The following is a 27,781-nucleotide window of genomic DNA, read 5'->3' as shown; positions in this document are numbered from 1 at the left end:
CTTAAGAATTTAAGGAAGTTAATTTGATTGGCACTCTTTGTAGTGAAGCTGAGAAACGTATTCCTTCCTTTTTTTCCTCACTTTTTTCCCAAAAGCCACTGATGATTTGTTTTGAAATGGCGCTTTGCATTCCACGTTCTGCTTACTACTGTTTCTTGGCACAATAATATCATCATGATTTGCCATTTCGGTCGATAACGTACTCAGTCCATGCATCCTGAAAGCTTCGACCACTTCCTTTATCACTCATTCGGGATTTTTTAATTTGAGGTTCCTCCATAAAAGGGCTGGAATATTAAAAAATAAAACCTTAGCATTACAAATTACGATTGTCACAAGAAATGAAAAATTGTTGAACTGGCACAAAATAATTCAACGCACTTCTTGGTTACACGAATGCAAAAGTTGAACTGAATTCGAACAGGGAGAATAGTTGTCGTGTGTTGGTGAACGCTGGCGTGCCAGAGGTTCGCCATCGCTGTCCTAAAGGATGAGGGCATCACTTTATGCCCCCCCATCCTTTATGGATGAGGGCATAAAGGATGAGGGAGTCAACAAGCATTTAAAGTGGGTTTTTTATATTTAATTTTTTTTTTTTTTTTTAAATAGGAGGACGGTTCTGATATCCGCTCCAGGCACCGATTTACCAAGCTATGGCGCTGAAAACAATTTAGAGAAGTGAGGAAAGTAAAACACAACATATAGCTATTTTAATAATGCATAAAATACAGTCACAATCGACTTTTTAAAGTATTGATATTATTATGTGACACCTCCAAGGAGTCCAAAGACTCATCGTGGGAGGGCACCTCTACAACTCTCTGTCTCTAATACTTAATCCACTAACTACAGCAAACCGCTACTACCGTCATCACCTACACTAACTCTAGCATCACTATTATTTTTGTTTATTTTATTTTATTTTTTGTTTGTAAATCGTGTGTTCTCAAGGCCAATTTGTCTAAATGAAAAACCTTGCTATCTAAGTATGAGTTCGGCTAACTCACTTTCAATTGAAAAAAAAAAAAAAAAACGTATAAAAATTACTTTCATCACTACGAGAATCGAACTTATGCCTCTTCCAATCAAAGAACTCAATTTTCCGTCGTTTTTCCCATTGTACTACTATTTTTCTTTTTTTAACAACTTTATTATAAACTTTTGCAATTATTTACATCATAATGAATTATATATACAATATATACATTTGTTATACCATTATTTCAAACCAAGTTTCATTTTATATTATATCATCATGTTATAATGTAGTTGTTACATTACTGTTCTCTTAAAATGCCTTAACTTCCTTTACTTATAAACAGGGAATCTCATAACTGTTAGTTACATACACATTACTTTCTATTACATCAATTAAGGTATAATTCAGCTTTTTTTTTTTAAATATACAGTTAATTATATTCACATACCATATATATAATTATATATCACACTTTTTATATATTTAACAATCTATATATTCTACAAGATAAATCATATATACATCTGTACAGCGAAATAACATTCACATGCAATGAAGTAGGAGATCTGTTCCAAGTGGAGGTGGAGTGTTAGTATCCTTCCGAATTTACTTCCGATTTTCCCCATTTCCACTAGGAGTGATGAAGGTGTCGTTCTGTTGTTGGTTGGAGGGTTCATCTGATGTAAGGTTGGAGGTGAAGTGTGTCCATTCTTCTGTAGTCATTCTTCTGGACTGGACTGAATTGGTGATCTCCTCCTGGATGTAGTGATGTAATTTCGATATTGTTCAGGAACTATCTTCCCTTCCATACGCTTGGTCGCACCTGTGAGCCCAAATTGCGTATATCGTTAGGATTAGAACAATTCTTTGCACCCTGTTTATATGTTTTCCTTTAGCCAGAATAACATTTCTTCACTGATTACTTTGATTTCGGGAAGACATCTTTTAACGGCTTTCCAAGTTACTTCTGCTTCCTTGCAATATAACATTAGGTGGTATAGTGTTTCCGGTTCCTGGCAAAACTGACATGTTGCATGCCCTTCAAGGGGTATACCTTTAGCTACAGTCCACATCTTGGTTGGTAGGCAGGCATGGTGCACTTTAAAGAAGAAGGTTTTATACCTTGGATGTATTGGGAGCTTGAAGATATTGTTTAATACCGGACTGAGTGGGATTTGTCCTCTTCTTAATTCTCTATGTTGTGGTATGGGAATGGTTGTTCTGCTTAGTTTATAGTATGTTGCTTTTGTTTTTTGACTTATTAAGGTTTCAGTGTTGATGCGCTCTGTTACAAATACGTATCCCTCCGCCATCTCTGTAAACATTCCGGGAACTCTTCCGTGAATCTCTGGCATTGTGCTGATTATTCTATGTGGAAGGCATTTCTGTAGGAATGCTATTGCATATCCGTGGTATGACTTAGTGTTTGCTGTTTCTGCAGTCTTCGCTCTGTTGATAACTGTTTTTAAGTGGATATTAAGTAGACCTAGACATCCGGCTTCTAATTCGTGAAAGAGCGTTGTTCTCCTCATCGGTTCGTACCGGGAGTCCCAGATGTAGGTGGCGCACAGCCTGTGGATCTTGTCTGCCCATTGCCCATGGTATGGGATGTTGTTCACTTTGTACCAGATGCGAGAGGATAAATATATGTTGCATATTCGCGCTTTTTCTCTTACAGATAGTTGTCTTGGGCGCATGGTATTTATTTTCCATGCAACAGCTGCGTGGAGTTCTTTCCACTGTTCTTCATACGTTTCTGGGCCGCCTATTTTAACTCCCAGAACAGGTAAGTATTCCTGAGCTCTTTATGCCTTGAGGAATCTCAGGGTTCTTTTCCCATTTTCCTATTAGCATGCAATGAGATTTATTTAGGTTTACTTTCAGGCCAGAAACTCTTGCAAAGGCGTCTAGTAATTTCATTGCCTCTTCAATGGATGTTTCCATCTCTAGGGTTAATGTGATGTCGTCAGCATATGCCAATATTTTTGCTTGGCTCTCCCCGTGAATGTTTGTTCCCTTGATTTCTTTGTTGGAGTTGATCGCCCTGATGACGGGTTCTAGTGCAAAGACGAAGAGGGCTATAGAGAGAGAGGGTCTCCTTGTCTCACTGAGCATTTCATTTTAAAAGATGCGGATAGCTTCCTGTTCACGATTACTTGACTTTCTGCATTCTCGTAGAAAGTTTGCAGCCAGTTCCTAAATTTTGGCCCAAATCCCATTTCCTCTACAACTTTGAATATATATATATACGTGGCTTATGGTGTCAAACGCCTTTTCTATATCCAAGCCTAGTAGGACACAGGGTTTGTCAGTCAGATTGTAGTACTCATATACTGATCTTAAATGAGTAATTGTGTCTGCTATGTTTCTGCCCTTAATTGCACAAGTCTGTGCGGGAGATATTAATTTCTGTAGGTACTTCTGTATTCTATTGGATAGGATTTTTGGAGATGATCTTGTAATCGGTGTTTAAAAGAGTTATCCCTCTCCATTGTTTTATGTCTTTTAATTTCTCTGCGTCTGAAGTTTTCGGGATAAGTGTGATGTACCCTGTACTGAATCTATCTGGTTTTATTTGTGTTTGGTATATTTCTTGCATCATTCTCATAAATAAATGCTCGAATTTTTGGAAGTAGTGCTTGTAAAATTCGTTTGTAAGACCGTCTTCTCCTGGGGATTTCTTGTCTGGTAAATGCCTTACTGTTTGCCTGAGTTCTGCTGCTGTTATCGGGATGTCAATTTCTTCCACCTCTTGCTGGGTTATCTTAGGTATGAAGGGAAGGGATTTGTTTCTGTCCCGTTCCTCGCTTTGTTTTTCCGAAAACAGTGTTGCGAAGTATTCGTGAATAGCATGCAGTAGTTCCGCATCTTCTTGAATAATTTTCCCATCGTAGTGTAAACATTCTATTCTCTTTCTTTCATAATTCCGTTTTTCGAAAATCCAAGCTGTGGATATTTTGCCCTTATCATTTTCTATGGTTCTTAACCGGGAGCGGAGCCATGCTCCTTCTATTTCCTGAAGTTGTTGCACTTTAATTTTTTCTCTAATTAGGTTTATTTCTTGTTTAACTTCTGTTTGGTCCGATCCATGTAGTACAAGCTGGATAGTTTTTGTTTAGATCTGTCTCTCTTTCTTGGTTTTGCTGGTGTTTTCTTTTAGTGCTAATTTTTATGGCTGCGTTTTTAATTTTTCTTTTTGAAGGTTTCCCAGGCTATGATTGGATTGAATATTTTTTTTACGTCTGATATTATATTTTGTACTTCTTTGTTGAATTCTTCATCTTTCGTTAAGTTCTGATTAAATTTATACAGTGGGAAATTTCTGTTGACCAATTTTGTTCTTTTTTCCTTGTGAGGGGGTTGTAATTCTGCTATTACCATGTAGTGATCGCTGAAAGTTACAGGGATATGTTCAACACTGCTCGCAGTGAAGCCTCTGTATTGGGACACGTAAACCCTGTCGATTCTTGAGGCGTTCCCTGGAGCGAAATGTGTGAACTCCTTTTTTTTTGGATGCAAGAATCTGAAGGCATCTGTTAGCCCGCAATCTACAAAGGTCTTGATGTGTCCTTTCTGTGGCGCTTGTGACCCTTTCTCCTGATCAATGAAGGGCTGTTCCACGAAGTTCATGTCACCTGCAATTACTGCTATGTTCTTCTGTTGCAGATTTTCTTTGATTATCTGCCAAAATGTTGTTTTTTTTCACGTTTTGTTGGACCGTACACATTCATTAAGGTTATTATTTTATTGTCGAGATGAAAGTCAACTTCTAGGGTTCTGTGCATGACAGAGACTTCGTGGGATAACAGTTGTATGTGTGGTGCCTTTTTGATAAGGATAGCTACTCCACCGCTAGAACTACTGCTGGCAGGTTCATTGATTAGGATGTAGTGATGGGCTAGTCTTTTTTCTAATCGTGTTACTGGCTCTGGCGCGTGAATTCTTGTTTCCTGCAGCATTACGATGTCTGGCAATTTTTTTGTGAATTTCATTGATCAGCAGGCTTTGGCATTCTTTGGTATTTATCCCGTTACAATTTAGGCTCATTAACTTCATTATGGTTCTGATTTGTTCTGTTATAATTATTCAGGTTGTTTTATGTTTTGCTTCTTGCTCTGGTGGTATTTGGCGTGACCTTAATTTTTGTTCTTCGCTGTGTTTTAGGAGCTACGTTTTGTGTTGCTGGCGACTTGCTACTTGTTTCCCCTTGGGATTTCGGATTAGAAGTTATTTGTGACTCATTTGAGGTTTCCTGCTTGTCACCTGTACAGTTCTTTTCACTAATCTCTTCCCTCGGTAATGGCTCAGGGCGACTTTCTGGAATTTCACTTTCTCTGCTTTCTCCCCTCTTATCGTCTGATATAGCCATTTCTGGAACAGTGGTTTTGTTGCCTTTTTGTAACATTAAGTTTTTTTTCCTTCCCTGTCTGTTGATGAGTTGTTGCTTCCTTTGTTATTCTCCCTATTTTCTTCTTTAACTTTGTTATGCCCATCTGTGTCTTGCACATCCTCTTCTCCGCCTTCTATGTCTGGGGAGTCTTCGTTTTGCCTCAATATGGAAGCGTACGTGCTACCCTTGCATTGATCTGCTGCATGACCTATGCGGTTGCACTTTTCACATTTCGGCTCATTGCAATGTCTGCGTAGATGTCCGATTTTTTTACAGCGGAAGCAGGATGGCGGTCTTCCTGGGACGACGACTATTCCCATAACCTTTTTCACTCGTATAGTATATGGGATGTCGTCAATTTTTGCACCTTCGTTGAGTTCTATGACTAATTTTTTTTTTTGTTGCTTAGGACATGAGACCAGTCATTATTCTTAATTGTTGATATGTTATCCAAAAATTCTATTTTTCCGAATCGTTCAAAGTGGAGAGCAACCAAGTGATTTGGTATGTGGGGTGGCATCCAGTGTATTGAAATGTCTAATTTTCTACATGCATTTATATTAATAATTTCACAGGTGCCATTCCTCACTTGGATGTTCCCCATGCTGGCAAATCGTTCTTTAACGGTCAGTTGTTTGAACGACAGTAGAAAAACATAATTGTATTTTAGATGACCTAAATGTCACACATCACTTCCTTTAACTTTGTTTTTCGTAAGACTTTTAATTATGTCCTCCTCGGTGTAAGGACCGCATTTTGCGTCACATTTAAGAATAACAGTTTTAGACCAGTCTATTTCGAGTGGTAAGTTTGGCGATTTTAATAGGTCCTGCGAGTTAAAACCTTCAGACCGATTTTCTTGTTCACTATCTGCTTTAAGTTCAATATCGTTATTTCTATTCATTATGCTATTCATATCACGAGATGGTTGAAACCAAAAGGTACTTACAGTGCCTTCTTTGTTAACCTTCGCATTAGCCTGCGAAGCTACGGTTGATCTTCGGTCTTCCTCTGCGGCCTGCAGCTTGGGGGTCGGGGCAAGGGTTGAGCGGATCACTAACAATAGGGAGCACTAGAAAACACGTCTGCACTCTATGAAAGCTAGAACCGACTGCGTTTTTTCTATTGTACTACGGAGGCGCTCAAGTATATAATACATTAACTAATTCCTGTAGCATTTTCTTAAAATTTTCGCGGGAGCGATGAAATAATCAAAGACTCATCTGGGAGACTAACTTATGTGCTATAACGAGGTGACAAATGTCATGGACAAAGGAGATGCATATACAGTTATATACTTAGATACTGTGCAAATACAGTGTAAGTATTCAAATTTCTGAATGATCAATGTTTTTGAAAAATCAGCTTGAAAATTGGACTCTAACGCTTCATTTCTATTAAGCCTTACAGACATCACTTCGTGCTGTATCACGCATTCGTTTCCTTCGTCAACCAGAAGTGATGTTTTGATGAGATACATTACATTCTTTTGATATAGTGTAACAATTCCTGGAAAAATGGCGCCATTTCTTAATTGTGATTACGTATATATTTGGAGTCAAGAATAATCGAGGAACGTATGTAAAATAAAATACCATAACACAAATAATCTGGAAATAGAAGCATATTTCCCTTCTCATTCCGTGCTTATCACTTTACATAAAGCTTGCAAGTCAGTATCTCAACATTGTAGTACTTTTTCACCTAGAACTTAATCTGAAGTATGTATGTACGCAACAATATACATATCATATATATATAGATGTAAATAATTTTTTTTTTAACTTTGGGAATAATGTATATTAGGGTTACCATGTAATTTCATAAACTTGGTTATTTTACTGCTAATCCCAAGTAAGCAAACAGTTAAGTTTGCACCTGAAACGTAGTTCAAGTTTAAAGGTGGTGCAACACCAGGGCAACTCACTGTAAAGGTGGCTAGTGGTGTTGCACCACCCTTAGACTTGAACCACCTTTCAGGTGCAAACTTAACTGTTTGTTTTGACAAAGTCTGTCATTTTTAAACTTACTCATAATCTACATTCAGCATGATATTAGGCAATGAATTCCATGATCCAACCATCCTCCACACAAAAGCTAGCCATTTCTCGCATCCTCCTGTTCATCACCTCCTTCCACAACTTCCAGAGATGGTCCCTTTGTTGCTCTTTCTTCTTCTTCTTCTACTATATTGAAAATCTAGCCAGTGTCACTGTAAATAACTCTCAGCAGTTTGTGTCTGTCATATCACTTTCTCTTCTATTCACCAACTGTGTATTTTACATGCCCTCAGTCTATCCTCATAAACAACATTGTGGAGGCCTGATATTATTTTTGTTATCTATCTCTGTACCCTTTTCAAGGTTAATTTATCCTCTTCAGATCCAGTTGACCAGATCTCAGCACAATAATTCATATGTGATCTGGTCAGGACTTTATATACTATGGAATTGCTCTTTTATCTCTATTAATCAAAATTATTGGTATTGCTGCAATCCTCTGTGTTAAGTGTCCTTGCAACATGCTCTCTAAATTTTGAATGTTTATCAGATATCCCTAAGATCACCTTCCTCTTCTATTCCCTTTAGTATAAATCCACCAATAGCATATGCATCTTCTCATTGGTAGATCCCAGATTTCAAGACCTTACATTTAGCTCTATTAAACTGATATCTCATCCCATCTGTCCAGCCTACTTAAATTTCTCTGAAGGAGTACCTCACTGTCACTGTTATTAATAATGTTCCATTGTTCACATCAACTACAAATAACTGAATATCACCCTTCAATGACATTATCATTCATATGAAGGTTAAAAAGCAAGGACCCAGTACTGATCCCTTTTCCTTGATACACAACTCCTTGATATCTATCACACAGTCCATTTCCCATCCATTTGACTAACCTGATATTTAATCCCATGTGTTGCAACTTAACTTAAATATCAATTTATCATATGGAGCTGTCAAAATGCCTTTTCAAAATCCAACAAAAAATGGCAGTATATGCCTTTCCCTCATCGACAAGAGTATTGTCTCTTTTTTTTATGAGAGGCAAGCAAATTACTGAAACGCAAGTGGCCCTTAAAAATCTGACCTTCACAGATAATATTATCTTCATATGACCAGTTTTGTATATGATCTCACTGATTTCTCCAAAATTTTAACATTGCAAAAAAAAAAAAAAAAATTACAAACTAAAAGTATCAAACTAAAAAAAAACTGGTTTATAGTTTGATACCTCTATTCTTCCATCATCCTTGCACAATTGCACTTTATCTTACCCTCCTTCCACTCATTGAGTACTTCTCAGTAGCTAGCCTTTCATTGAACAGCCAAGTCAGTGGAGCTGTCAGTCCCTTAGCACATTCTCTTAAAACATAGTGAAATCCCATCCATTACTTTATCGGTTTCCGGAGTATTTGAAGAATATTCTCCTCGTAACTTTTAACTTTGAACCATCCATCCTTCTAGGAATAAAACTTCATTATCCAGAATGAAATGGCCCAATAAAGTGATCATTAAATAGCTCTACTGTGTCATCTGCATTGGTCACTCCTCCCCTTTTCCATTTGAAATGGTCATTTGTCCAAAATCATTTCTGCTCTTACTGGTCACATAATGAAAAAATTCCTTAAAATTTTCCTTGGACTAGTGCTAATCTCCTCTCATATTCCATTTTTTTTCATCTTCTTTACTGTAATAGTCACTTTCCTGACTTGAGTCTTATATTCTTTATGCAACTGTGTTTCACCTCTCTTTATACTTTTTTTTCATAACCTCTTTTCATCTGCAGTTCCTGTTTGATTTCATTAGTCAGCCATCTTACACCAAATCATATCATTTTCACTTAAGGAATGCAATTTGCCATTGCTGTTGATAAATATTTCTTCACTAGCCCAGTGCACTGTTGATATCGCTCCCTTACAATTCTTCCTTCTACAAAACTGTCCCAAGCTGATTTCCAAGATTCTTATAATACCCTGCCTTATAATTCTACATAAATATATTTTTATTTGATACCTCTACCTGTCTGTTCATCTTCCAAGTTAAGAGACTATAACTATAGAATAACACGTATGCCACACTAAATAACTTTCTTTATTGTGTAAATATTTTGTCTTATGTATCATAAGACATCATCAGTACAACTGTCGAACAACAGAAGGAATTTAATTTAAAAAAACAATAGTGCACATGCTTAAATTGGAATCCTTTTGAGTATACAGTCACATGTTCGAAAGAGCAAAAAAAGCAGGAAATTAGCAGCCTGTCCAAACGACAGCTAGCCTTTTGGTCTCTCGCCAAAACAATCAGCCATAACTTCTGCCCAACATTATTCCCACCTCTATCATATCCAGATGGCTCCATTGCATCATCTCCTACAGAAAAGGCCAATCTCCTAGCCTCACACTTTGCTTCCAGTGCAAAGTGTGAGGCATAATCGACAATGGCAAATGTCCCCCAACCATTCCAGATGCCCAACATACAATGCTCACCATATCCTTTTGCCATAAAGAGATCAGCAAAATACTGTCTAAATTAGACACAAAAAAGTCTCCTGGCCTTGATGGCATTCCTCCAATTGTCCTGAACATTTGTGCACCAGAACTGTCTCCTGGCCTATGTCGTTTATATATAATGTCTTACTCCATTGGTATCTGTCCCACATCTTGGAAATTGGCCTATATTCAACCCATTCCCAATTGGCCTATATACTGCCATCCAACTACCGCCCCATCTTGCTCACCTCAGTTCTGTCTGAAGTAATGGAAAAAATCATCAATTTCAAACTCCTACACTACCTTGAAGCTACCTGTCTAATAAACTACTGTTAGTATGGATTCCATTGCTGCCAATCAACAGGAGATCTACTCACATATGTCACCCATCTCTGGTCAAATGAAGAAGTTTGGCAAATCTCAAGCGGTTGGACTTGATATTTCCAAGGTGTTTGACAGAGTCTGGCACAAGGGCTTACTAAGCAAACTCGTTTGGTCTATCTCAAGACCTCTGTAATTGGATTGCCAGCTTTCTGTCTGGATGCTCACTATGTGTGGTGGTCGATGGCTCCTTATCCTCTCACCACTCAACTAATGCTGGAGTTCCTCAAGGTTCTCCTCTCACCAACCCTCTTCCTACTATATATCAATGACCTACTTCAGCTTACCTCCAACCCAATACACAGTTTTGTAGATGACAGCACATTGCACTCCTCCCTTTCTTTTGATAAACCTTACTCCACACAACTCACCTCAACTCACCAGCAACCACCACTTCCCTCAATTCAGACCTCCAAGCCATCCTCCAATGGGGGGTCAGATAACCTAGTCAATTTTAATGCAAATAAAATCCAGTTCTGTCTCATTTCTCATAAAAAAGAATCAGTTTTTCTCAGTATTATTTTTGACAATACCCAAATATCCAGACAATCTGAGATTTCTCTTCTTGGAATTACCCTGACATCAAGCCTCTCCTGGCATAAACACATAACAACCATTGCATCCTCAGTTTCTAAAAAAAAAAAAAGGATTTCTCTTTTGCTCAAGACATTACTTCGCCCCTAAACAGCTATTAACTTTATACAAATAAAAAAATCCACCCAACCATCGAATACTGCTTCCACATATGGGGATGGAGCTCCCAAAAGCTCTCTCAAATTGCTTGACTCCATACAGAGGAAAGCAATCAGACTTATTAATGATCCATCTCTTACCAACTCACTTCCCCCACTTTCACACAGGCGATCGGTCTCTGCACTATGTGTCTTCTACAAATATTTCCATGGAAAATGTTCATCCGAAATAGCATCAATAATTCCTCCCACTTAGTTCATTGGAACATGTGCAGCTGCTGCTCAACATCCCTACACAGTGCACCTTGAAACCCACAGAACAAATTTCTTCTCCTCCTCCTCCTTCCCTGCAACCACAATACTATGGAACAGCCTTCCCCTTGATGTGTTCCCTAGGGAATACAATCTACAGTCATTAAAATCTAATGTGAATAAGTACCTTCTTTCCCAACCCATACATGGTACTAATATATTATAGGTTGATCTACCAACCTCGCGTGTATGGGCCCAACATGAAAAAAAAAAAAAAGTTCATGGATTAAACATTAGGCTGAAATTAAAATTAATTAAATTAAAATATATCAGATAATTATTTCACACAATTGAGGATAACAATTTCCCAAACTTTTGTAATAGTGAGACAGTCATTCCAAATAAGATTAGGTCTATGAAGTAAGGCTTCAGCACTTTCTTTATATAAACGTTCATATTTATTTATGGATCTATGTAGCAGCTTAGATTTTTCCATTGAATCCTGTGGTTAGCGTTTTCGATTCCATATTGTGCAAGGTCAGATTTGTGAGGTTTGATAAGGTGGATGTAGTTTTGATGTTCAGAGATACTTTTATTGATAGATCTTTTTCTTTGTCCAAAGTAAGACAAGTTACACGAACATGGTACTTTGTATATGCCAGGTAGCATCATTGGTGAGAGTTTGTCTTTTGGAGAAGATAGCAAGTTGGGAATTTGGTTGATAGATTTGTAAGTAGCAATGAGTTGATATTTTTTCATAATTTTTGCCAAATGTTCATAGATGCCTTTAACATATGGATAGGAGTCCTGTGGGCTTCTTCTTGACTAGATTGATTTGTAGGAGAGTGGTTAATTATTTTTTTGGGTTGTTATTGGATTATATCAATTTAATAAGGTTGTTTCTTTGATAATTTCCAATTCTTGTTTTAGAGATTTTTCAGAAGAACAAATCTTGTGTGGTCTGGATACTGGAGATTTTATGATGCCATATTTTTGAGATGGATGGTGAGCTGATGTATTATGGATATAATGACATGAAAAAAGTTGGTTGTTTACGCTGGATGTGTACATCAAGAAATGAAATACCTTTTGATGATTATTTTTCTAGTGTGAACTTGATACAGGGATACAAGGTGTTGATATTTTGTAGAAATGAGTAGAGTTCTGTGCGACTCCAAACTCCACAGACATCATGGACATAGCATAGTCAAATTGTTGATTTTGGGTCAAGAGTGAAAATTTTATCTTTCAGGTGTTCAAGAAAAAAAAGTTGGCATAGTTAGGTGATAAGGGTGAGCCCATTGCTGTTCCGTCCTCTTGTTTATATATTTTATCTTTCCATGTGATTGCAATTTGAATAATTCCACTATATCCGGTTGAAATTTTGGGATCAACAATTCTATTGTCTCTTTGTGATTGATATTATGATTGATATTGATATGTATGAAATTCTGGTGAATTTTTTATTGAAGAAGCTGAGGGGGCCTGTGAAGGGACAGAGAAGGTTAGACAGAAATCTTGATATTTTATACGTGGGACTGCCTATAATATCCACAATAGGTCTACGTGGACAGTTACTTTTATGTAAATTTGGTGAACCACATATTCTAGGAGAACTTGCATGGTATGTTTTGAGTCTTTTGATGGTTTCTTAATCTATGGATGTTGTTTCATCCAGTAGCTTGAGTTTTTTGAGCTGACTTTTGGTAGGATCATTATTAAGCTGAGAGTATGTATTGTGATCATGAAGTGGTAAATTCATTTTCTGATTGTATGATTTAGCATCTAAGACTACAGTGGTATTGCTTTTGTCTTTGTAATTAACCACTCTCCTACCAATCAACCCAGACAAGAGGCCTACAGGACTCCTATACCATATTAAAGCCATCTTTGAACATTTGGCAAAAATTATGAAAAAATATCAACTCATTGCTTCTTACCAACTCATCAACCAAATTCACAATGCCACCTTCTTCAAAAGACAAAAAAAGACTTTGTGTATGCTACCTGGCATATACAAAGTACCATGTTTGTGTAACTTGTCTTACAAACAGGAAAATCTATAAATAACATATCTCTGAACATCTAGACCACATCCACCTTATTAAACCTCAAAAATCTGGCCTTGCACAACATGGAATCAAAAACACTAACCACCCAATCCAATGTCAAAATGTTAATATAGATATATATAGATATATATATATAAACATGAATGTTTATATATCTATTCCATATATATAAAAAGATAAGATAAAAAGATATATATTAAGCCGAAATTTGAAATATTTTTTTGTCTTACTGGCTTACCAGCCCGGAACTCGGAGGATTGAGCGGCATAGGTGCCAGGGGGGGGTAGTAGAGGCCCCCCCAATGTATATATATAAAGAAAGTGCTGAAGTCTTACTTCATAGACTTAATGTTAATCGGAATGATTGCCTCTCTGTTCCAAAAGTTTGGGAAATTGTTATTCTCAATTATAGTAAATAATTATCTGCTATATTTTAATTTAATTTAATTAATTTTAATTTTAGCTCAATGGTTTTAATTCATGAACACTCAACTGTATATGTAGAGGGATTCCAATTTAAGCATGCGCACTACTGTTTTTTGAGCTCAGTTCCATTTATTGTTTGATAGTTGTACTGATAATGTCTTATGATACATAAGACGAAATATTTACATAATAAAAAAAGTTATTTATTGTGACAAATGTGTTATTCTATAGTTATGGATACTCCACAGGTTTCAGTGTATAAAAATTTAAGACTAAGTGGGGAGAGGGGCACAAGGCTAACATCTCAGCTATTATCAAATTTTCTTGTGCAAGGACCAAACCCATAACCCTTGAACCTCTTATTCACTCTACTACATGTTGTTTGAGACATATGCCTGTTGAGCATTTCAGAAATTCCATTTCCTTACTGCTGTATGATATTTCCTTTGCTCAGTTTATACTGTTCTAGTTAAAATCTCCCATAATGATTACTCGCTTTCATTTGCTAAACTTTATTATTATTATTATTATTATGTGACACTTCCAGGGAGTCCAAGGACTCATTTGAGGAAAGGCACCTACTCTGCAGCTCTCCGTCTCCACCACTCAATCCACCAACAGACCGCAACTACACCAACGCCATCTACCATTACTAGTATTTTCAGAGACAATCACAAACATCCATGTCCATGCTAGGATTTGAACCCGCAACCTTTTGGCTGGAGAGTGGATATGCTAACCACTCAACCAATCAGCCTGGCCTGCCTAAACATTTCCTACTCATCACCTTCTGTGTTCCCTGGTCTATAGCAACTCCCATTAAATATATTGTCTGCCCATCTCCTCCTCAAAACATATGCTCTCAAAATCAGTAATAAGTAATACTCTACCCCAGTGGTTATGAACCTTTTTATGTGTGCGTGCCTAAAGTTTACAAATTGAGTTGCTGTTGTGTGTCGCATGCCAAAAATTTACAAATCAAGTTGCTGACGTGCCATGAAGTTTCTAGTAGGGGAAAAATTAATATAAAATTAATTAATTAATAATATTATATAATATTTTATAAATAATGTTTTATTTTATTTATAATATTTATATATAAATTTATAATATTATTCAGCGTAAAATTGATTATTGTATTATTAAATTGATCTTAATGGTGGTGGTTTGAAAGAAAAGAAAATGGTAGTGAGAAAAATATTTATGCATTGTAACTCACCATAGAAGTCAGCTGAGCAGTGAAAGCAGCAGAAGGATGTCAACTTGCCTGCGAAATGCTTACTTTATTTACTCGAATATAACATGCCCTCGCATATAACTTGCACCCCAGATTTTACTTTACGAAAAAAGACAAAAAAATTTTGCATATTACCTCGCACATGAAAAATGTTTAATCATGTTCATATTAATATATGAGATAAAAGGATATTATTGACGTGCCAGCAAAATTCTCGGATGTGCCACCTCTGGCACACGTGCCATAGGTTTGTCATCTATGCTCTACCCCATTTATCTGCCTATGTCTTTCTGTGTTCAAATAGTCCATCTCTTGCATACAGCTCTCTTCTATCCTCAAATGCACTCCAAGCATCCACATCTTAAAGATCTCTTTCTCTTTCAACATATTCTTGTTATTTTGACATTCATCATTGCTGCTTTCCTCCTTAGTTCTACATTATCATATCTGAGCAGTCACTCATCCTTCTGACACTTTTCTGCTATTAACATTAACCTCAAAGCTCTTGCCACACGAATCCTGCTACCAGATCATTTGTACTAACTATCACTATCATCTCATCCACATTCTCACCTCACTTTATTGCCGGTCAATAGATTTTTGTAAATCTATTGTTCTTCCAAGCCAATATTCTGATATTCTGTTCTGCATATGCATCATTGAATTTCCATACATCTCTCCTCGTAGATCCATTCACTCTTTGGTCACCAATCCTTCACAGTTCTCCATTATTCACCCTCCTTGCTATCTCAGTTACAACTTACCTTCCTGTCATCTCAGTTACCACTTGCCTTCTTCTCATCTCATTAATCCTTTCTCCTGTATTCTCTCATTCTCTCTCTCTGTCTCCTCTCTCATTCCAATAATGACTTTCTCTCGCACCCCTTGTTCAACTCACATCAGTTGGCCTTTCGAATCTTCCAATTTCTCCCTTCATATGAATCAACTCATTTTTCTTATCTTCCACTTCCTCTTTCAGTATCTCTATCTTTAGTCAAATTACCTAATATCAAATTCATCTCCTCCACTTCATGCTCTCTCCTTCCTTTCCCCTTTATCATGCTATTTGTAAATCTCTCTTGGCAAGCACTCTTTTTTGTGGTCACTGAAATCCGAGATACCAGTATTGAAATCATCAAGCTCTTTCCATTTTCTATATTTCATGCAAACATCTGCTCCCTCCCTGTCACATTTTAAAATGACTGGAAGCATATCTGCTACATACACAGCATGCTACAAAATCTTGTATAATACATGTACATTAACTGTTTTGTTTATGATTTGGCTTGTTTGGCATAATTTCTTCCATGTGAGGAGAATAGGAAGTTTTATTCTACAGAAACGTGATATCCAGAGAAACTAATGGATCAGCAAAGGTAGTTTTGCCAACGAAAAATGTGTTTTTGTTACAAAAAAATGTACCATATTATTATTGTGCTAATGTTCAAAACTGTTGTTAACATTTTTTCCCCTCTAGGCATCAGAAGTTGGCAATAAGCGTATTACAGTAGTCCTTTCCATGCCATATCCTTTGGCATGGATCTTTGTTACTTAACAAGGCCTAACATCCATAGTAAAAGTTAACACTTTAAGTTTTCTTAAAATAATGCCCTGTAGTATATTTGGAGAGTTTCTGGTAATGTATGTTAAATAGAGCACCTAGTATTGTTCTTGATAACTGTACAGAGGGTCATGAGTAGAAATAATAATAATAAAAGAGCCTCTGTAGCTCAGTCAGTATAGACGAAGCCCTTTGGTCAGAAAGACCTGGGTTTAATTCCCATCCGTGCTATGAATAACCTTTATCTGGTCTCTTTCAATGAAAGGTGAATTAGCCAGTCATACAGAGGTAGGGTTTTTTCCCCACCCGGAAACTCAAGTTTTTCATTCCCCAGAACAGGCAAACTGGCCGTGTGAACACACATGGATTACAGCCAGCAATAGTTAAGAAACAGTCCCTCTCAGCCATAGGCCCGATTCATCAGCTATGCCAGTTCTGAGCCTGGATAAAAATAGAAGGATTGAGATGGTGCTGTTCCTCCCCATAAAAGGGGTCATGGCTGTTGTATCATCACATGAAATAAAAAAAAAATAATAATAAATTTGATTAATTCAGTGAACCATCAGTTCAGATATTGGCAGTTTCTTTAACCACCATTTTTTTTCATTAACTGATACTGTAAGTGAAATGAACATGGACATATCAAACAAGAAGAGTTTAATGTAATTTTTCTTGTTCCTTATTTTCAGGAAAAGGAACAAATCATTTATGAGCCAAATGCAATGTTCAAAGTTGACAAGTATGGTTTTTTTATTCATTGGAAAAGTGATTGCAGGGTAAGTAAATAAGATAAATTGTATCTTATGTCATTAATCTTAGGAGCTTGAAAAGCATAAGAAGTTGGGGGGGAGGAATGATTTGAGAGTTTAACTAGCCAAACTAATTTTTCAATATCTTTGCTCATATCATTTCAGTTTTGTTATCAGAATTACTACTGTTGTGATAATGGTGCCATCACATGTTAATTGGCCAGAACAAATTACACACATAGTCTGTAAGGAATTCAGAGAACTATATGGGGGCTTCTGTCTCAATGTCCACTCTTCACTTTCTCATGCACCCCATTACTGGGTAACCTTTTGGAAACTGATGAACAGGGATGAGCTGAAAATTTGGGACTTTTTTTTTTTAACCAAATTGCATTCTGTATTGGGTGAAAATATATATACATTGTGATGGTAACACGTGATCAGATATTATAACATACCACTGGGGTAACAAATGGTTATACAAGCCCCTCTTCCACTGTGTTTTATCATGTAACTAGAATGAATAGAGAAAAGCCAGCTGATGGCCTCAGTAGCATTGAAGATAGACAACAGCAATGTAAATGTTCAACAGAAAAGAAGGCTAGCAGAAGAATGGAACAAATATTATTGTTATCATCATCATCAGACCCACACAGAGTCTGAAGATTCATGCAGGAGGTCCACAATAACATGCAAAAAGATCATCAAACTCCTTAAACCCATTCACAGTTTCTGCACATACTACACTATCAAGCAATGCATTCCACTCACCAACCACTCTCCATGCAAAGAATCTGCTCCTCGCTCCGACCCTGGGATGACCTTTTGTTCTACCTTTGTCTTTCTGTATGCTGTGAAAAATCTCCTCCACATTAATCTGATAATGGCTTCTCACCAGCTTATATATTTCAATCATACCCCCCCCCTCTCCTATATACAAGGCTTTTCAAATCACATTCCCTCATTCTCTCTTCATATCCCACATTCTATAGACTTGACACTAATGTAGTGCATCTTCTTTGGACTCTCTCTCTCTCTCTAAGATATCCTCATCCCCTTGAAAACCAGGAGACAAATATCTGTGCAAAGTACTCCATATGTTACCTGATCTAGGACTTATACAAGGGAAACATAACCTCTTTTCTTTGCATGGCAATTTCCTTCTCATTATTGCAATAATCTGTTGTGATATTCTCACAATTTTTGCACCCTGACATCCCTAAACTTCAAGTATCTGTTCACCACCACTTCCCAGATCTCTAATTTCTTCCCTCCTTCAAAATTTCCCAATTAATTGTATACTCTACATCTCATCCATGCTTATCAAATTTCAAGATCTTATCCTTTGTAGTATTAAACTTATAACTCCACTTACTTGCGTACTCACACACACACACACACACACACACACACACACACACACACACACACACACACACACACACACACACACACACACACACACACACACACACACACACACACACACACACACACACACACACACACACACACACACACACACACACACACACACACACACACACACACACACACACACACACTATTAGATCTATCTATAAAAGGCCATTTGCTCTACTCTTCATAGTTCTTTCCAACTTTGCTTCATCTACAAGCAGCTATGTATCTTCAGTTAATCATGTCCCAATATTATTAACATATAAGTTAAACAATAATGGTCCCAAGACAGACCTCTGTAACATATTGCTAGTGACCTTCCTCCTTTCACATACTACTTTCTTATACACAACCCACTAATACCTATCTTGCAGCCAATCACATATCTAACTCAATAGTATCTTATCCAGTCCCATCCATTGATATAAGTAGTGGCTTGACTAAGAAGACTGAAACAGGTGAGATCTTTCTAAATAATAACTTTTAAGGTGATTTACTCATGCACTAAGATTCAGGGATAGAAGGAAGTGGCTAAGTATGTAGACTTGACTTTTTGATCAGCAATCAATTTCAAGTAGAGTGATGTGGACAAATTTTAAAATAGGAAATTGGACATTGAGACTTATTTGTGTTTAAATATCCCACAAAAGGGTCTAGAAGGAAGTAATTTTTTTTAATCATTGCAGAGAGAGAGCATAGGTCTTGATTGCAAAATATTAGAGTAGGAAATCAATCTCAGATGTATAAAAATATTTGGGGAAATGAAGAAAGGATAAGATTGCTTACTAACAATTGGAAATACCTACTAGACATGCCATGACATGTGCTAGTCATTCTTAACATCAGGTTCCAATACAGAAATGAATATAGTTTCTCCAAATTATATTCATTTGAAATGTGCATGTGCAAGTAGCTCATGCACACTTCACACAGAACAAGAAAATACTTAAATATTATGTTATTCTTGATATGATAGTGATGTCGTCAGCAATCTATGGTACTGACCATTTTAAGTTGTGTTCGGAATGGTGATGCCCTTTTGATATTTCTGATATGTTGAGTATAGTAAAAATCAGTATTCCATTAAAAAAAAATGTATACTAAAATTTGCAAAGAATTCAAGTTAATTCTTAGATGTGAACATTAGACCCAAATATGCAAAATATTATTGGAGAAAAAAGTAAATGGTTTGAAAACTGCTTTACTATGGAGGAGTGATATCTCAGAAGAGGTATTTCTGAATTTTTTTGGGGACAACACAGTTGCAAGAATCTGTTTTGGAACTGTTGCTGTTCAACTAGTATGTTGAACAGCAAAGTTGATGGTGCAAAGTTGGAGGGGGAACTATGAGGAGTACAGCAGATGATGTGGTTTTGCAAGAGTACTTGAATACACTGACTGAATGGGAACCTGAGTGGGGGTATCAGTTCAATGTTGCAAAGTGTTAGGTTTTGAAATTTGGAAAGCAAAGATGGAATGTAGCAGTGGTGCACCCAGAGGGGGAGGGGGAAGGGGACCCTTCCCCCAAAGAAAAAAGAAAAAAACACTAGAAATTTTTCTAAAAATCTTTTCATAAGTAAAATTCATTTTTTTAAAATTTATGTTGTGTCGTTGAGTAGTATAGAAATTTAATTTCTATACTACTTATGAATTAACAATCATTGCAGATGCTCAGTCATAGGTCATATGCGATACATAGTGTGTATTCTCAAATCGTCTACTCAACTTGGCCTCCCCCCTAAAATTAAATCCTGAGTGCACTATTGGAATATAGAGTACACAATTGGTGGAAATATCTTGGTGGATGTAGAGGAGATGAGATATTTGGGAGTGGTTGTTGAAAATGACCTAAAATTTTGGGGATATATTGCTAAAATTGTGAAGATGACTCAGATTATGAGAACGATGCGAAGGGTGCAGACATGTAGAATTAAGGGTGTTATAGTTCCATTGTATAAGGCTTTGATCAGGCCACATATGGATTACTATGTAGAGATTTGGTCGCCCGGTTTTCAAAAGGATGAAGATATATTGGAAAAGTCCAGAGATGATTGACTAAGGTGGTTTCTGGTCTCTGGAATGTTGAATATGAAAACAGATTGAGAAAATGCAATTTGCAGAAATTAGTGGATAGGAAGAGGGAGGGGGGATATGATTGAGGCATATAAATTAAGGGATTATTTCAAGAATTATGTGAAGGAGGGCTTGCATAGAATGGGGGATCATCCCTGGAAGCTGTATAAAGATGGGGATAAGGAGCAGGTTTTTTGCATGGAAAGTGGTAAGTGATTGGAATGCATTGTCTGAGAGTGTGGAGACTGAATATATTTAAGGGGCGGTATGATAAACTGTGTTTGTGACAGCAGGATTTTCTGTGATGAGTCTTTTTACTATAGAGGTTTAATAATAGTAATAATAATAATAATAATAAAATAAAAACCAACTCTCAGGACTCAGTGGCAAAAGCTGAAGAAAACTTAGATTGATCCATCCTTGAACATTTGCTGAAGTTGTGTGGAAATATAGAAAAATGAAAACTCCATGGAGGACATAGGAAGTTAAAGAAGCTGTCCATAAAAAGAAGAAATCATGTTAAATCATGTTCTTGGCTAGTAAGCCAAGATGAAATTTTACAGAATATAGTAGTTGTGTAGAATAGGTGCCAGTCCCAAGTCCAGATAAATGGAGAGGATTGACGTCAGGAAGGGCATCCGGTTGTAAAGCTTCACTGCGAGCTCTAGCCAAGATTTAATGAGTCAAAAAGAAAGTGATACAAGGGCTAGGGCATACCCCCTTAGGCGATGCGCAGCGACATTGCCCTACAGCTGCGAGAAGTGAACGAGGGCCGCTGCATCAAGGGCGGATGCGGTTAAAGAAGCGAGTCCAGTAGGCGGAGAGAATGTTGCAAGTGGGAACATTGAATGTTGGAAGAATGACTGGAAGGGTGGCAGACATGATGAGAAAGAGGAAGTTGGACATTTTATGTGTGCAGGAGACAAGGTGGAAGGGAGAAAAGGTTAAGAATGGGAGATGGGTATAAATTGTTCTACTCTAGAGCGAATAAAGAGTGAAGAAATGGTGTCGGAATTGTGGTGTGCGGTAGAATGAAGGGCAAAGTACTGGAAGTGGGTAGGAGGAACGACAGGATCATGCGAATGAAACTGGGGCTTGGAGAAGAGCAAGTGGTTGTCTTATGTGTATATGCCTGCAAGTTGGGTGTACAGCAGAGGAGAAAGATGAGTTCTGGAACGTGCTAGATGAAGAAATGAGGGAACTGGAAGAAAATGAGATCGTGATTGTTGGAGTAGATTTGAATGGACACATAGGAAGATAGAATAGGGACTGTGAAAGGGTGCATGGTGGCCATGGAGGGGAATGATGAACCAGGAAGGAGAGAGGATTGTAGACTTTGCAGTAGCATTTGATCTGGCAATTGTGAACTTGTTTTTCTACAAGAAGGAAGAACATTTGATAACATTTAGAAGTGGTAACAGCAGTTGACAAGTTGACTACATTTTGACTAGAAGAAAACATCTTAAGGAAGTGACAAATCGTAAGGTAATCCCAACAGATCAAGTGGCACCGCAACACTGGCTGCTGTGCACAGACTTTAAAATAAGATTGAAGATAAGAACCTTGGAAGTCACGGGATGAAGACAATTAAGTGGTTTTGCTTAAAAGAAGAGATTTTGAGGAACCATTTTAGGGAGAGGGTGTTAGAGAGGATTTTGGATGGACTAGAAAGTGTACAAGATTGGTGGACATAATTCAAAAGCAATTCTGAGCTGTGCAATTGACGTGCTTGATGAGACATCTGGAAAGATTAGAGAGCAGAAGGAGGGTTGTTGGTGGTGGAATAATAATGTACAAGAAGCAGTGACGGCTAAGAGGAAGGTAAAGCAGAAGTGGGAAGAGTCAACAGTGGAGGAGGACAGAGAGGCGTACAGAGAGAGAGAAAGCAAGAAGCCAAGAGAGTTGTGTTGCAGGTGAAGGCCATGGCATATCAAGATCATTGTGATCAATTAGAAACAAAGGAAGGACATAGAAAAATTTATCGATTAGCAAATTGTAGAAATAAGGCATCAAAGGACTTCTTTTACATGTGAGGCTGATCAAAGACTCTGGAGGAAGAGTATTATGGAGGGATGTGGATATAAGAAAAAGATGGAGAATATACTTTGAAGGACTTTTGAATGAGGAAAATTCAAGGGCTCACAGAGAAGATGGGCAGCCTTATGAGGGGATGGTGAAGAACATCAGTAGATTGGAAGTGAAGGAGGCCATGAAGAGGATGAAGAATGGAAAATTGGTGGGCCCTGACAGGATCCCAGTGGAGTCATGGAAGGCACTGGGGAAGAGCGAATTGACCTGCTGTGGGACCTGTTCATGAAAGTTTGCCAACAGGAAAATATACCTGAAGAGTGGAGGGAAAGTATTCTTGGCCCCATCAAGGGTAAAGGGGGATGCACAAGACTGTAAGAATTACAGAGAAATAAAGTTGATGTTCTACACAATGAAAACCCTAGAAAGGGTTCTTGATGGAAGATTGAGGAAGGAGGTGGAGATTTCAAAGGAGCAATTTGGCTTCATGTCTGGTCGATCAACGACAGATGCTATCTTTGGGTTACGGCAGATGATGGAAAAGTTTCGAGAGAAACAATGGGAGTTGCATCTTGTGTTTATTGATCTGGAGAAAGTGTATGATAGACTGCCAAGGCATGACGTCTAGAGGTGTCTGAGGAAGAAGAAAGTAAGGGAGAAATATGTCAGTTTGGTGCAGGAGATAGTACAGAAATGTGAAGACAGGAGTTCAGACCTGCCTGGGACAGACAGAATGTTTTCAAGTGACAGTTGGCTTGCATCAAGGGTCAGCATTAAGTCCATTCCTGTTTAATATTGTGATGGAGGTGGTGACGGAGGAGGAGGTGAGAGAAGACTCACTTTGGACAATGTTGTATGTAGATGACATCTTGCTGTGTGCAAGTTCAAGAGAAGTGGCAGCCAAACTGGCAAGATGGAGGAAAGTACTGAAAGAGAGAGGTATGAGACCGAGCAGACGTAAGACAGAGTATATGTGTTACAAAGTGAATGGCAGCCAGGAGACAGATCTGGAGCTGGAAGGAAATGTCATCATGAAGGTCAGGGACTTTGGATACTTAGGTTCAACAGTGGAAGAGGATGGAGAGGCTGAGAAGGAAGCGGGATGAAGAACTGGAGAGAGATGACTGTAGTGTTATGCGATGACCGTACCGATCAATCTAAAAGGCAAAATCTATAGGACAGTAGTCAGACCAGCTATGACGTATACTATGGAAACTGTGGCCCTGTGGAAAAATAACATCAGCAGGATGGAAGTAGTGGAAATGAGAATGCTTAGGTGGATGTGCGGTGTGACCAAAAAGGATCGTCTGAGAAATGACTATGCGAGGAGAATGGTGAAAGTTATGAACTTAGGAACAAAGATACAGGAGGCAAGGTTGAGATGGTTTGGTCATGTGATGAGGAGGGAGGACGAATATGTGGGAAGAAAGGTCATTCAGATGGATGTGCAGGGGAGGATGAAGTACAGACTGCCAAAGAAGAGATGGAGGGAGCTGGTGAAGAAGGACTTAAGGATGAAGAACTTGAATGTGGTTACAGCCCAAGGCAGGAGGATGTGGAAGAGATTCACCAAAAACAGCAACCCCCACTTAAGTGGGACTCGCTGTTATCATCTCTGATGAGGGAAAGAAAGAGTGCGAGGAAAGAGTAAAATTTAAAGAGAGCAAAAGTTGTATAAACCAAATTTAAAAATTATAATAAAAGAAAATGAAGATGATAAATTATAAATTAAAAGTGGAACTACTTCAATTGCTGCTTGCTAACTTTTGTATAGTCTGTTATATTTAAGTCAACTGACCAGATGAGTTCAGCCGTCTTGTTCTTCTGTTGTTCTATACCTGAATGTTATACAGGTTGTAGATGGGTCTTCCAGATTCTTGGAATTACTAATTCATCATTTTTGTTGAGATTGAGATGATGAATCAACATCTCACAAGCTTTTTTGAATTTTCTTTCATAGCAAGTTGTGATGCATAGTAGGCACTGGGTGACTTTCTAATTAATTTTGTGGCAATTTTGAAAATGCATAATTGGAAAGGTCTGTTTTTCAATAATGAAGTAATTTATTATGTCACTTGTGGTTATCTTGTATTGGGATTATAAGTCCTGTTTTCTTGATGTTGGGTATATTACAGGTGCACTAGATGTTGTATACCCCTTTGTGGGCACTATAGAGAATGGGATCGGTAGATTAACTGAGTAGGCATTTTAATTTTGTGAGTTTGAATGCTGCCTCAATATTGTATTTATGCAGTGTTCTGCCTCTTTTTTTTTTCCAGATTCTCCTAATGTATGAAATGACTGGTTTTTGTAATGTTTTTTTTTTTTTTATTATTTTTTTTATTTTTAATGTCAGTATTGTGAAGGATCCTCTCTATTGTTTTTCTGTTGTAGTTTTTCATAAAGGTTTTGTTTATAATTTCACATTTATTCTTCATGTTTGCTGATCAAAGCAAATTTTTAGGACTGTATGTTTGAGGATGCTGATGACTCCTAGTTTTTGTGTTGGATGATGGTGCGAGGCTTTGCTCTTTGCTTATGTACTGACTGAAGGAAAGACAGCCTGAGGGGTGGAAGATGTGTGATAATTGTGCCTAGAAAAAGTAGAGTTATTGTTTTCAATCTTGATGGCAGGATTGGTTGCATTTTTGTTCTTTATTTCAGGTGGCTTAGGAATGTATTTACATTTAGTGGCCATGTGGCAAATATATCATCACCATATCTGAGCCAGACTTTGGTCTTTAGACTTGCTGAATCTAGAGCTCATTTCTCACCCTTCCATGTAAAAGTTAGTTGGGAGATGGGGAAGAAATGGTGAACCCATGGCCATACTTTTTTTTTTTTTTGTGAGTAGAAATTATTTTGCTGCATAAAATAACTGGAACGAAGTATGTTAGCAAAGAGGATCGTGATATTGGACGGAAATTTGTTCTGTAGGAGAATCATGTCATTGATCAGCACATGCGTGAAAAGGGCAGTAGTGTCATAGTTGACTAATAAATCTTTATTGTTGAGTATGATGTTCTTAATTTTGTATATGAAGTGGCATGTATTTTTTATGTTGGAGGAAATGATCTACCAACTCCTTGAGTGCTGTCACTAGTTTCTTTGCTAAATGATACTTATGGCAGTCAATTCCTTCAACTGTTGGTTGCAAGGGTGTATTTATTTTGTGTATTTTTGACAAACCATAAATTCTGTGAGTGCTGACATAATGTGGTAACAGCATTTTGACTGCTTCCACTGGTCACATGGTGACTGACTTCATTAATTCTGTTGTTTTCTTTTTGCTGTGGTTTGTTGGGTTGTATTTAACCAATTGGTACATTTTGTTGTCAGTATAGGTATATTTATAGGACTATAGGTATATATATCTATAGGTTAATTTTTTCTAGGCAAGTTGTTGTCAAGAAAGACGGTGGCATTACCTTTGTCAGCCCTGCTAATAAATGATGGCTCTGTTGGCTTTCAGAGATTTTAATGATTTTAAATGATTTATTATAACCTAATATGTTAGATGTTTCTAACCATATTTTATTGGCTATATTGGCAGAGAGCAATTTTAGACCTCTTTCAATGTGGTAGATGAAATCTAATTTATTGACTGAACCTGGTGCAGTAGTGTAGTTCGTGCCTTTTTGAAGAAGTGAGAGTTCTGGAAGTTTCCCCTGGTGAGGTTCATGTTCACAGTTGATAAACTGGCTGCTGTCCATTGGTAGGTGGCTGTTCCTCACTTTTGTTGTGTGTGACTGCTGCTCCTTACTGCTGCAATTCCAAGTCTGAAAGAGCCATCTACAATATAGAACAATAGAAGAAGAAGGCAGAACCCCAATGCAAAAACAAAACAAAACTAGTCAATGGATAGAACCTAAATAAAACAGGGCTATACAGTTAACGGGCAGCAATTAATATAATTCTGCTTTTAATTTATACTTTTTTATTCATCTTTATTTTATTACATTTTTGAGTTAAAAAAAAATATAACTTTTTAAATTTAAATTTTACTATTCCCCTTTTTCTTTCCCTCACCAGGGGTCAGGCTAGTGTGAACAGTTAATAAAGCAGTCATGCCATCATTTACTTATGTGTATTATGATGTAGCTTATTTTAGTTAAAAAAAAAATATATATATATATATATATATATGCATACACACACACACACTGCTTGGAAAGAAGTTAAAGGATATGATAGTGTGAGGAACACAGCCATCTTAATAAGATGTGGGACCTCCTTTTGCTGCGATGACTGCAGCAATCCTACAGGGCATACTTTCTATAAGTGTATGATAGTGATCAATGGGAATTTTGGACCATTCTTCCTGCAGGCATGTAATAAGGTCTTGGACTACTGCAGGATGGACGTCTCTTGAGATGACACTCCAGTTCATCCCACAGATATTCAGTAGGGTTGAGATCAGGGATCTGTGGAGGCTAGTTAAGTGTGGTGAGGTTCATATTCACAAACTACGCAGTTACAGCAGCAGCAGCAGCCTTATGATACAGTGCATTGTCTTGCTGAAAGAGAGAGAGAGAGATGATGGTCATTTCCATAGAAACCCCACAAAGTAGAAAGCATTGCATTTCTAGATGTTCAGGTATCTCTTGGAGTTCAATGTTTCTGGCACCACAGAGGTCCAAGGCCAAATCGGGAAAAACAGGACCATACCATCACATTGCCACCTCTGAATTTCATAGTTGCGGTTACACACTCTGGTAAAGATGTTCACCAGGCATCCACCACACCAATCCATATTATTATTATTTGACACCTCCAGGGAGTCCAAGGACTTATCGAGGGGGGAACCTACTCTACAACTCAATCTCCACCATTCAATCACCAACTAACTACAACTACACCAACGCCATCTACCGCTGACCACCACTGGTATTTCCACAAACATTCATGCCCACTGCAGGATTCAAACCCACAGTCTTTCTCTGGAGAACAGATATGCTATCCACTTGACCAACCAGGCCAGCTATATGCTCTGTAGAGGGTGTAACATGATTCATTACTCCA

At 37.6% G+C, this 27,781-nt stretch overlaps 1 protein-coding gene across 1 annotated transcript in view; it reads left to right on the top strand.

Moving 5' to 3' along the window:
* Positions 1-27,781, top strand: part of LOC150101406 (1-phosphatidylinositol 4,5-bisphosphate phosphodiesterase-like) — a 675,244-nt gene that overhangs the window by 22,644 nt on the left and 624,819 nt on the right. Inside the window, exon 2 of the mRNA XM_090400793.1 lies at positions 17,180-17,266. Coding sequence (XP_090256919.1) covers positions 17,180-17,266 — 87 coding nt within the window. The remainder of the gene's footprint in view (positions 1-17,179; positions 17,267-27,781) is intronic.

The sequence above is a fragment of the Typopeltis vanoorti genome, chromosome 11 (genome assembly GCF_054136105.1).
Source record: "Typopeltis vanoorti isolate ZY-2024b chromosome 11, IOZ_Tvanoo_1.0, whole genome shotgun sequence".
NCBI classification, from domain to species: Eukaryota; Metazoa; Arthropoda; class Arachnida; order Uropygi; family Thelyphonidae; genus Typopeltis; species Typopeltis vanoorti.
This window is presented reverse-complemented; position numbering and strand designations above follow the sequence as displayed.